General features: G+C 36.2%; 1 protein-coding gene across 1 annotated transcript; it reads right to left on the reverse strand.

The window, feature by feature from the left end:
* Positions 1–29: 29 nt before the first annotated feature.
* LOC133174274 (UDP-N-acetylglucosamine--peptide N-acetylglucosaminyltransferase 110 kDa subunit-like) lies at positions 30–9586 on the reverse strand. The gene is made up of 20 exons (XM_061309360.1): positions 9432–9586; positions 8180–8330; positions 7513–7756; positions 7323–7391; positions 5485–5601; positions 5208–5377; positions 4956–5061; positions 4532–4672; positions 4336–4436; positions 4085–4238; positions 3877–3978; positions 3567–3746; positions 3238–3396; positions 2912–3127; positions 2444–2713; positions 2109–2291; positions 1641–1928; positions 1213–1330; positions 1005–1128; positions 30–879 (listed from the first exon to the last, which is right to left on the reverse strand). Exons 1-20 carry the CDS (start codon positions 9463–9465, stop codon positions 705–707), a joined length of 3102 nt encoding a protein of 1033 aa, XP_061165344.1. The 5' UTR covers positions 9466–9586; the 3' UTR covers positions 30–704.
* Positions 9587–12664: the final 3078 nt, after the last annotated feature.

Consider the following 12664-nt stretch of genomic DNA (forward strand, 5'->3'; position numbering starts at 1 on the left):
TCTCATTACTTTAATGAAAACAAGCAGTATCAGGTTTAATATTTTTATCAGACATAAACAAAAAAAATTCAATGGCTCCTGCATACATCATTTCATTAATACCTCTCTCTCTCTGCATCTTCTTACTACTTCTCTATGGAAGACAAGCTTTGACTATTAAATTTACTTGCCATAAAAAAGATTCAACATTCACTCAGCACAACATGGCAGCCATTTCATTTCTGCACATTAGGTTTATGAATTTTTATAGTACTCAAACATCAATTCTAACACTTTCAGATGCATAATTGTTCACTCACTCATCACATCTTAAATAATCAAAACAGGAATATAATTTCTAAAATTGTGATAAAAAAGAAAATCATTCCTTTAAATCTAGAACTAAAATCAAGCCAAGAAAAACCATTGATTAACAAGAACAGATCAACATACAGCTTCAGGAGATGTTAACCGACTCTCCGAACACAATGGATACATGCACCATAAATACACACAGGAAATAAATACTTGTCATTACATTGTCTCTATGCAAAGATACAGTGGGTATCCTCGTACAATGATCACACGAGTAATTTACAGTATGCTATACATAATCTGAAGTCAATGTAGCGGGGGGGTATAGCTCTCTGTTACACAAAGCACTATTACATTAGTTCTGGGGGGCAGTGTCACGTTACTTTGATGAGACACACAGATGAGGGGGATCATGAGGTCATTCTATGTTTGGAGGTGTCCACGATGTGACTGGGATCTTCTCCATTAACGTACTTCTGCCACATCTTTCTGTACAACACCTCCATGTTCCGGGCGTAGGTTTTACAGTTAAACAGGGGGCTTGTTATCCTTGCTTTCCAAACCTTAGCTCTCATTGCCTTTAAGCTGCAATAGGAAATTCCAACAAGTGTTAGGGAATTGAAATTTTACTAAATGCTACATATTTGTTTTTGCCTTTAATCCCCAAAAAGGTGAAAATTGGTTTACAATTACACTGCTAGAAAACTTACTAAGCTTTATCTGTGCCAAGTTTTGAGGCGATTCTGATGTAATCCTCACTTGTCCTCGCTACAAGTTCAGGACAGCCAAGCGTGGTCAGCTGCGAGGAAGCAACTCGGGAAGCCAGAGTCTCTCCTATAAATAATGAAATCTTTAATGTTTTCATATATTGATCCTCCATTACAAGCTGCAATGCTTAAAATGGTAGAAATGTCTCACCTAATAGTGTGACCATGGGAGTTCCTGCCCATAGGACATCCATGCCTGTTGTGTGGCCGTTACAGAGGGGCGTGTCCAGACAAACATCCGCTAACTGTCCTCGTCTTACATGCTCCTCCTACATAAAGTAGGCATCAATAGATTAATATAACAAAAATCCAATGATTATCTTCATCCCCATAATCCCATGTAAAATACACTTAAACTAATCCATACCATTGAAATTTATTTATTTCTATGTGAAATGTAATTTTGATAAATTTATTCTATCATTCTGAAAATTCAATTGAAGGCCATGAATTGATTCACAAAATTTTGCGAAAAAATGGACAAAAGTGAAATAATCTTTTCTTTAAATAAAGCTGAATAAATCCCTATGCAAGTGTTAAGAATGTCACAAGCTCTGTATGAAATGATGGACACCATACCTTAGGTGCTACTGGAGAAAATATGATTCGGCCGGCAGAGAGTCCAGCATTAGCCGCAGTCTGTAAAACATTGGTTTCCCCCACAGCTGGGAATCTAAGTAGCCACAGCACACCATCAGGCACCTGCTTTAAGATTTCTATCCACATGTGTAAAGTCTGTGGATCAATCTTATACAGCTGATTAAAGTTACAGTAAACGACAGCGTCCTCCGGCAGTCCGTACTGGGACCGAGCACTGATAATGATGTTCTGTGGCACCTCCTCCCCTGTAGCAGCTTTGTTGTTTGTCTAGTAATATTGAGCAAAATAAGATTAACATCACTACAAACAAAATTCTCCTAAATTAATACCATCACACAATTTCATTAATTGTCAACACTATCTACAGAGTATTTCATCTGTATTAATGATTAGTTTGCAATAAAACAAGTATCCTTGAACATATAACACTGTGCTTGAGATAAATACCTGGTTGGTGGTGACGCCATTTTGGATGATGACATCATTGATACATGAGTGTGAGAGGCCTGTCTGGGTCATTGTCTGTATAATTGGTTGTACAGGGAGAGACATGAAGTCAAAGGTCACCTGGGCGGGGCTTCCATCATTGTTATCAGTGGTCTCTCCATGTTCAGCAGTGTATGTTATAGACTGCAATAAGGATAAGCATGTTTATCAGTACACTTGAAACAAATTTCTTACTGCACAACAAATTTCCAAGATTCAAGTCGCACTTGCATAAATTCAAATCATTGAAATTTTGTATACTTATATGAACTATGACATAATCTACATATACTGACCTTGAGCTGGCCGCTCTGTTTAAGAGGTTCGAGGTTGACCCCGTTCAGAATAATGTTGTTGTCCGACACTTTTCCGTCTACTTCAATCAGAAGCTTCTCCTTCAGATGAGGAAACATTTGCATGTGGTCTCCTATAAAGAAGGTGTGGGCCATAAAGGCCAGGTTTTCTGAGTACTGATCAGCTAAGTTCAGGGGGGAGGTCACCTCATCAGTCAAGATGTAATCCATAAAAGTAGCACCACTGGTTCCAGGGTAACCTAACCACATCACCTACAAATCAAGCACACATTTACATGACATTAAAATCTGCATTAATTGGTACAATGTTAAAGGAAAAAATAGGGTTCTATGATATATAGCACTCTTTTCAAGTTAATTCACACTTTAATAATTCTTTTATTAACCATGACAAAACTCCAGGGAAGAATATATTTAATCTTGGATGACTGGGATAATGGCTATACTGACCTGAATGGGGGCAGGTCGGAGAGCAAACAGTTCATTTCTGGCTCCCTTTGTGTACCCATTCATGTTCACCAGGATGTTGATTCCATCAGCGTAGATTCTGTCCGCTGCCTTGCCATTACAGGGGATCTGGGACAGGTCTATACAATGTTCAGCCTCCGCATTGATTTTGGCACGGAAGGTGGTTCCATCATCAGGACTCAGGGAATAGCAGAAAATCTGTGATAGAGAATCAATGCTATATGCACCTGTATGTCTAATAAAGAAATAAAGACCTTGTGAAACTGAGCGATGTAGAATGACTATTTCTTGTGAACCTGTATATTTACCTCTACATTGTCTCTGTTGTGGAACCCTGGGATACTCTGCATCAGGTGAGAGGTGGGGTGATTTCCAAAGTCAGAACTAACATAACCAATCCGCAGCCTTCCCTTGGGTTCCTTCAGATCCCGGGGATGGTCATATGGAGGTTTGTGTAAAACATTTATCTGTATGAGAAAGGATACATTTAAACACTACTAACAAAATATTTCTTAAGTAATACATATAATTTATATTATCAATATCTTGTTGAGATTTTCACAAGATATTAACCCCTTCCTTATGTTTTAAAATCATTACCCCTACCCGAATTCGAATCTCTGAATGGTGAAATTACCTTTTCCAGACACAGGTTAGCATGCCTGGCTGCTATGGCCTTCCTCATTTTGTGAGACAATGGGTAGAGCATGCTGTGATGAGGGTGGACCGAGGGCAGGCGATTCTTAGCCAGCTGATCCTTCACAATGTGAACAAGTCGCTTCATCCGTGAGCTATAGTCAGTCCAGTCACACACAATCTGTGAAACACAATCAACTTCAAACTTACTGTTTATTGATTAACTATTCAGATTTATTGTATACATTCAATAAAGTATAAATTCATGGTATTAGCTAGCCTTACCCAAAATAATGTGTTCTGTGACCTACCTGGAGACAATGTGCCAAATTACAGTAGGCATCAGGAAAATCAGGCTTCAACTTTAGGGCTGTTCTGTAGGATGCAATGGCCTCTGGGATGTTACCAGAATCCTTGAATACACACAATATAAACATTTCAGTGATTCTAAAACATACAACTTATGAACCACCTACTCATATCTACTTCTGACACTTCATTGCCTTTCCCTGTATGTACCTTGTGAATGGATGCCAGATTGCTGTGGGCATCAGCAAAGGCAGGGTTAATCTGTATGGCTCTCGTGTAACACTGAAGGGCCCCCTGTATGTCCTGCATCTCTTTTAAGGTGTTTCCCATGTTAGAGTATGCATCAGCAAATGTGGGAGAAATCCTAAAAGGCAAAGAAATTTGTTGCAAACAGGAAATTTAAACAGCACATCTGCTTTTGAGAAAGCAACACAAGTTTTTGAACAATGCTGAATGCCCACCTGATTGCCTCTTTGTAATGCATGAGGGCTTCATGGAGTTTGCCCTGCTGTTGTAGCACACTGGCAAGATTAGAATGGGCTACAGCAAACTCTGGATATACCTACAAAGAAAGTCAGCCTTTATCAATTCATTTCTGACCTTATTTCTTCGATGTATTCAATCTCCCTAGTAATTAAACGAGTCAGAGGGACCAACCTCTAAAGCCTTGAGGTAGAGTCTGACAGCTTCTTCTGTATTGCCCTGCTCCCTCTTGATGTTGGCCAGATTGTTGAGGGAATCAGCATGTGTAGGGCTCAGTTTTAGGGCTGTGTTATAGCACTCCTCAGCCTCCACCACCTGACAAAATACATTATAACCACAGCATATATTTACATCCTGTGAAATCTTCAGTTTCTAATATTTGTGACACTTTCACTTCAATAGAAAGAGAAAGTTTATCATCAACATTGAAAACTGACGTGAAAATACCTCAAATTTGACTGGACATGTACTATGAAGCTTTCTGCACTATAGGTTTGAGTTGAATTTTTTTTTTTCAGAATTAAAGTAAAACATAACTTTAAGTAGAGGGGATAGAGAATGTTCCCTTATTTATAGTCTAGCTGTAAACAGTACATACCTTGCCCTTCTCTTTCAGTGCATTAGCCAGATTACAGTAAGCATCAGGGAAGTTTGGCTGCAGTTCTATGGCACGTTTGTAGGTGTCTATGGCAAGGTCAATCAATCTGAGGAACAAATCAATGTTCATTTAATACACAATAAAAAAATAATATTCTGTTGATTCTGAGCTGATTTTAAGAGATACAGATGTACTGATCATGGGATGTTAACAAATAAAGATGTAGACGTTGGTACAGATAATAAGACCTACCCCTGTTCATAATACACACAAGCCAGGTTTCCGTGTACCACGGCATGATTGGGACTCAGATTTAGTGCCCTCAGGTAAGCTGCTACAGCTCTGTCAAATATTCTAGCTTCTTTCAGTACATTTCCTAGGTTTATGTACGCATCCAGAAAGTTGGGATCTAGAGCAACAGCCTGTAATAGGAGAGAAACAGAGTATAATTACTGCTGCATTGAAACTGGCTTCACAAATCATCAAGTTTCAAATAGCTTTTTATTACAATCTTTTCTTCAATATCTACCTTTTCAAAGTGATGGATTGCTAACCAAATTTCTCCTTGTGCATTGAAAACACATCCCAAGTTACTCCATGCCACAGCAAAATTTGGCTGTGTCTCAATAGCTTTTAAATAACAAGTCTAAATAAAAGAGAAAATATTCAAAGTTAAAAGAGTGAAAAATATACTTGTTCAGCGCAACAGCATGCGCAGCAGGAGCGAACAACGCGCAAGTTCCTACAACCCATCTGAACAAAAAATAATGATTCCTGACATCTGCTTGTCATGACTATCAAGTTAAGCAACTTAACCTTTAATCATCGACTTAAAACCAGCCTTTGATAGATTTCAAGTATCTATAAATAATTAGTATAATGTCAAACTGAGATCAGAAACCATTTCTTTGAAGCAGTCATGACTACTGGACATATGACACTTCTACTCTCATTATTAATCATTCCCATAAACTCTGCCCAAGTTTGTCAACTGTTGGTTAAGTCTGGACTACTTCAAATCAAACAAGTTGTAATCGAACAACCCTTCTGACAAGTCTGCCTTGCATAATGTTATTAAATTTTTCAACCATTTACAAGAAAACAATTACTTTTGATCTTATTTTGTGACATGTCTGTCAGAAGGCTGTGTTCCGCTAGCGACCGCAGCGACAGGATCGGGGCGCGCGCAGCACTGGGTAATGGTAGAGATGGATTTTTTTAAATAGAGAAAATTTATAATTTAGATTTTTTTTCTTTTTTTTGTTCTGAAAAAGATGTCAATTTTGTTAGCACTGAGATTTTTTTTTCCAGATTTTACAGGATTTTTATTTGAGACTACATACACATGTAGCATACAATACCTCCAATTACCACTAGAACATCAAATTTTTCTGGCAATAATTACCATATAGAGTCATACCAGTTGTAGCATTTACTGCAGACATCCCCAGGAAGGAGGCGAGGCACCTCGTATACTATTACAGAAATTATAAAGAAAATGCTCAGATTAATACCAAAATAAGTAGAAATTAGTAACAAAAGAAAAACCATGTTATATCAAAATAAAACAAGATTCAATTATACATCAATATTTCTTATTCTCTTTTTTGGTGAAGATCTCAAATTCTTCACATATTTTTATCTATGCATATATTTGATTCCTAGCTAGTCCAACTCTAAAAATTTGTTTCCTCATGAAATTCTTCAAATTAAAAGCTAAAACACTGAAGACACAAATGACTTTCTACATAAAATTTGCAATATAAATACATTTCAAAACATTTCAATATTCTGGATGGTTTAGGATTATTCTTGGAACATCTTGACAGACCATGAGACACAGAAAGAGCAAGAAGAATGGGGGCTTGTATTGAAATGTTTTGCTTCTTCATGTTGGTTGCCTCTTATCGCCAGCTGCATTCAATAGCTAAGAAGATAAATATCACATTGAATTATAGTATCAGATATTTTTGCAGATATTCTGCTTCAAACTTTGTCAGTCATTGCATGGTGATCAATATATATTTTTCAATGAGAGTCATATCTTCTGAACTAATCACACATCTAAATGGAAAGAAAATTGACAAAAAAGGCTTTCATTTTGCAAATTATTTGCCACTGAAAATTGTATTTTATTTCTATTTTCTTCCTCATCTTAATCCACAGATGCAGGTTCTTATACAGCCTAAAACTTGAAAAATTAACATTTTGGGCTATTTGCAAAATGAAATGACTTCAACATTTCCTCTATGAGAGGTTTACGAATGAAAGTCATTTGTATCTACATGTCAAAAAGAAAACACAGAGAGAACCAAGGCATCTGATCAGCTGTAGAGTTCCTATTTATAGCACTGATGCAATCACTACCTTTGCCTCGTCCAGTCTTCCCAGAGCCTTCAGAAGATTTCCCAAGTCACTCCGCACACAGTAGAGATCCTGGAAAAACAAAATCATTTATTACATAAGGTCTCGAGACAAATATACTGGGTTATAATGTAGAGCTGTGACATAAACAAACATACTAGGTAGTACTGAACTGACATATGAACAAACATACTGGGTTGTACTGTAGAGCTGTGACATAGGCCTGTACGGCTTGCTCCATGTCTCCCGCTGCTACGAGGGCAGCTGCCAGGTTGATGTAGCCATCTATAAAGTCTGGCTTTAGTCTGACAGCGTGTCTGTAATTTTCAAGTGCTTCCTGAAGTTGTCCTCGCTCCTTGAATACATTTCCTAGATTGGAGTACGCTTCTGCTAGCATAGGGTTTTGTTTGATGGCAAGCTGGCTAAAGTATGCTGACCTATATCACAAGGACAGAAATTTAGTGCCATTATCAACCTTAGTAGACATTTTCTTTCAATTTGAGGAATATATTATAACACCAAATACCTTCATATAACTTTCAATGCATTTCAAATTCCTTAACCATTACAAAATGATTTTTTGATTAAATTAATTTAAGATTGATGCTTCTCTATCATACCTTTCTAGTCGCCTGCACATAAGGCTAAATTAATTTAAGATTGATGCTTCTCTATCGTACCTTTCTAGTCGCCTGCACATAAGGCTAAATTAATTTAAGATTGATGCTTCTCTATCGTACCTTTCTAGTCGCCTGCACATAAGGCTAAATTAATTTAAGATTGATGCTTCTCTATCGTACCTTTCTAGTCGCCTGCACATAAGGCTAAATTAATTTAAGATTGATGCTTCTCTATTGTACCTTTCTAGTCGCCTGCACTGGAAGTGTATGGAGCTGAGGAGGAGCAAGACCCCCGTGTTCTCTGGTTCCTGTCTCCACAGCTGCATACAGTGTTGCTCCGAGTTGTCATAATCCCCGGCCTGATACTCTTGATGGGCCAGCTCAGCCAAACCTACAAATTATCACATACTTTATCATTAACAAATAAGAGAGCAATTTCCTATATCCTGCTATAGAAATGAAAAATACCAAAAGATTATATTATTTTGCTGTTGAATCTTTACGGTGAATGTGTTTGGGAGATCAAAAATCAATACTTCTCCTTTCTTGAGAGAGGGGGAGGGGAGGGTGATGGATGTTAATCATGATTTTAATTATCCTTTGCAACCTAAATAAAAACAGGTTAGGGACAATTCCAGTACAGTCAGATCATCTCACTAAATGCATTGCAGCTTTCCATTCATGCAGAGAAAGTAATGATCACAGCTGTGTGCTGAAATCATGTGAAAAGAAATACAATGGTGAGGAGGACCTAATTCAAGTGATGCTTCAATATTGTTGGAGATGGGGCTGTTTAAAAGCAATAGCATCATATCTACTGAATTCTCATGTCTCGTAAGTTAGATCCACAAAATAAAAGTTGTAAAAGGTAAGCCTGGCCTTTCAAAATGTGCTGGTACCCAGTACTTTTACTCAACTGAAATCATGAATGTACTGCCCAAAATATTTGCTTTGTCTCTCCCCCACACGTCACAATATAAAAGCGGGGGGTTGGAGTCTGAGGAATCTCGGATTAAGGGGACCTGTTGCTGTAGTTCCCAACTAACATAGTGGGGCATGCCAATATCATCAATTCTAGCATGTCCAGATCAATTATATAGAAGCATCAAACATAATCACAACTCATACTGATTTATGTTTATTTACATATTGTTAATCCCTTACAAGCACGTGTCAAAAACATTTCTGGGGACACCAACAAACAGCAATATAGGGGCTAATTGGAGATTTTATTACAGAGATAAACTGTCCCATCCCGTTTCATTTCTCCCTCATTGCTATGTACATATGGTGGACCTAAATTTTGGTTTTCATTGGTACAGTGCTTTTTGCGCAATAAATTGTCATCAAGATCTTCAGAGTATATCTGTGGCACAACAAACAGAACTACAGTATTATCCTTACGCCAAGCAAGCACAAAGCATTGTGTGAACAAAATACTTACAAAGCAACTCACAGAATGACTAAACCAGTAAAACAGTGAAAACGGTACCTGTTGTGTCTGTGATTTGGGCCATAGTTGGCATTTCCTTTGTGGAAAATGGCGACCACAATAATCTTCTGCGTTGTTGTCGGTTTCCTCACAAGAAAATGAGCAACCTAGTGTGTTTATGCTACCTACAACAATCGGAAAGAGGTATTCCTTTTGCAAAACACATAAATATAAATAAGTTTCCTTTAAATTACAATTTTATCAAGGTTTTCCCTTCTGTGCACATGCTGTGACCCACCTTCTTCGAGGACACGAAGTCATGAATATTCAAATCGTATGACGTCAAACAATCCGATTATCGCTTTGGATCTGGCCTGGTAATATTTCATTTATGTACTATTTTATCAATATTTGCATAAACGATGTCCCATGCTAAATTATTACATCTATTCATATGCGGATAAAACTGTTTATTTTCAAAAAAGAAGGAATATTTACTGGCTTCGATCCGGAAAGATTCAATGACGTAATAATCACATGATGAATCTTTCCATATTGCCCTGTGCGCAAAGGCGAACAAGAAATGGGCGGATCTCAAGGAGGTATAACGCACATCATTTGATCCGCTCGCTATATCGCTACCTGTGTATTGTGTCAGTTAAAGCCTTGTCCCTCTCTTTGCCAACTGAAGGATTATTATATGACAGGAGTGGATTGGAGCCATACGTTGAGAAGAGGAAAATTGTTAGGTTTTTTTTAAGCTCAAGGTCTAGTAAATGAGTTTAGTCTGTCTTTTGGTGCTAAATCCATTATGACATCATAATTTAAATTTTATTTTTCCCGTATTTTACGGCTAGATAACAGAATTAAGTAGAAAATGACACATTTTCATGGAATTCAATTTGAAATCATTTCTAAAAAAGGAACCCCGATACCTATATTCAATTTAATATCATTTTAAAGAAGAGGTCAAGAAGATATGAAAAACCATTTATGAGAGACTGCAGGCAATATTGATACATTTTGTTTGTCTGAGATGGAGAAAACTCCCATTTTTTTAAAACCTGATTTTGTTCATTTTTCATTGAAAAGGGCAGTTTAAAATATGTTTTTTTTCGTTGCGTTTATCTAAAAATTATGCCCCGATACACCTCAATTTATTTAGCTACAATTGTAAAAGATTATTAAAGGAATTTGTTTCTCAAATTTGAGAAATCTGTAGGCACTCTTCATTTACTAGATCTTGACCTTAAGGACTCTCTATACACAACCACTTAAACCGTGGACCCCCCCCCCCCCAACTAATGAATATAAGTTTTTATTTTCTCGAAAATATGTGATTTCTCCGTCAATTCCATCTGTATGTCATTCTGTGTTCTTTTGTTAAGGTTTAAAAATTGGCCATATACAGTTTAATAAAAAATACACAAGGTTAGCAAACAAAAATTATAAACAAAAGAAGGATTCACACATTCAGAATGAATGTTCGCAGGGACCTCATACTAACAGGATAGGCAACTTTTTAACATCAAGAACATTTATTCTATTATATGGAATGGTACAGAAGACATTGTTTATCTGTATTTATCAAATATAGCCCCCCCCCCCTTTATTATAAGTCCAGTGGTTAAAAAATTCATTGATATTTACGTGTTAGTATTTATTCACAAATTAAGTAAGAGAACAACATTGTTTCCTGTGGATCAAACTGGCCTACACTCAAGCACTAGAATATGCCTTTATTTAACAGTGGAATAATAAATCAACAACGATATAAAGGCTTAAGCTCATAACATATTTACGTTACCGATATTTACGTTACTATGAATTAAAATTAAATTCTAAGGCTGTTTGAACAGATTTGCGGGTGAATCTTCATTATTTTAAAAACTGAGAAATACACTATTTCTTACAATGGCACTGGGGAGGAGGGGGGGGGGGGGCAAAGTGCAGAGATGCAAATGGAAGTGCAAAGGTGAAAATGTTTTACTTAATATCTTTTGCATCAGTGTGATTTGAAAATTGAATTGACATAATATTATTCACAAGTAGAATTGAATGTTTCCATCTTGAGCAATTGGTTAATTTTATACAGTTTTAGTGCAAAGCTTTAACGTTACCATTCGTAACGTAAATCTGAAACAAAAAGTTCTTAGAGTTTATTTTGCTGCTTGTTTGAACTGATAGTGTATCGTCAACTAAAAATGGTTATAAACTTAAATTGTATACCGTACTAAACATTTATAATATAAGAGGGCAAATTTTTACTAATGAAATTGCAGTTCTTTTAGAAAAAATTGGTAAAATGATATGATTGTGTCATACAACGCCTACAAATGTTAATCATATATCAATTATAATATAATTATTTATAATTTTATAATGATATTAACTAAAGTATAATTATAATACATATAAGAAGCTAGATTCGATAATTAAATTAAAAAAAGTGCTTCTTGAATAGGGACTTCAGATGTATTCACGATATCATAATCAATATTTACTTTATTAAGCTTTTTTTTTTAAATCTGGATTAATAAGCTTTAAATAACACAACAGAAAGAGACAATCTTCAGGCAACTCAGTATTATGTTACTTCTCCATATCATTATTCGTAGGAAATATAGTTCCGGAGAATTGACACTGTATTTAGAGAAGGGGGGGGGGGGGAGGTGTACCACATCAGGTAAAAAAAAAGACGGCTGTGGATGTTGGGTGCCCCAAGATATTAACGGGTCGAAATTGAATCTATTCCCATTTTATTGCTTGCAAGAAATATTAAATTGTTGTGATAGAGTGATATTTTAATTTATTTTATTAAGTGAATATTATATTATATAGTTCAGTGACTTAATATTCACGTGTATATATTTTATTTTTAGCATCGCGCAGCATTTCGTTTTCACGGAGTTTTGCGCTCACCGTTAATAAAATTAATAAAATATTACAACTTCATTTGGTTTTAATCTTTACTTATGTTCTAGAAGTTCTTACTTATCCTGAGGGTATGTAATGTTATTGGTCAGTTTTAATAACCAAGCTTGCGATTGGTTAGGGACGTTTTTCCCGCCGATCTCTTTGTGTATCGGTCAGACATCTATAGACCATTGAGAAAGTGAGATGAGTATTTTTGGTCATCATTATATACAATATTAATATTGAGACGAGACCTCAGGACAGAGACTGTAAGTTGACTTCTATTTCTTTTATCTATACTAATTCTTATTCTATACTTTCCGATAATTCATCGTCTTTGATTTTTAATGTAATTTTGTGAAGATATACTGAGTTCA

This window comes from Saccostrea echinata, unplaced genomic scaffold (assembly GCF_033153115.1).
Source record: "Saccostrea echinata isolate AGI-Se365-2 ecotype Australia unplaced genomic scaffold, CSIRO_AGI_Sech_v1 ptg000057l, whole genome shotgun sequence".
NCBI lineage: Eukaryota > Metazoa > Mollusca > Bivalvia > Ostreida > Ostreidae > Saccostrea > Saccostrea echinata.

Bases quoted from the DNA above. Each gene is read 5' to 3' on its own strand.
- LOC133174274 (XM_061309360.1), bottom strand. From the start codon at position 9,465: ATGCCAACTATGGCCCAAATCACAGACACAACAG. The intron at 3,128-3,237 runs GTAAATATACAG...TCTCTATCACAG, and splicing joins ACAACAGAGACAATGTAGAG to ATTTTCTGCTATTCCCTGAG. The intron at 2,292-2,443 runs GTCAGTATATGT...TCCTTATTGCAG, and splicing joins AACAGAGCGGCCAGCTCAAG to TCTATAACATACACTGCTGA.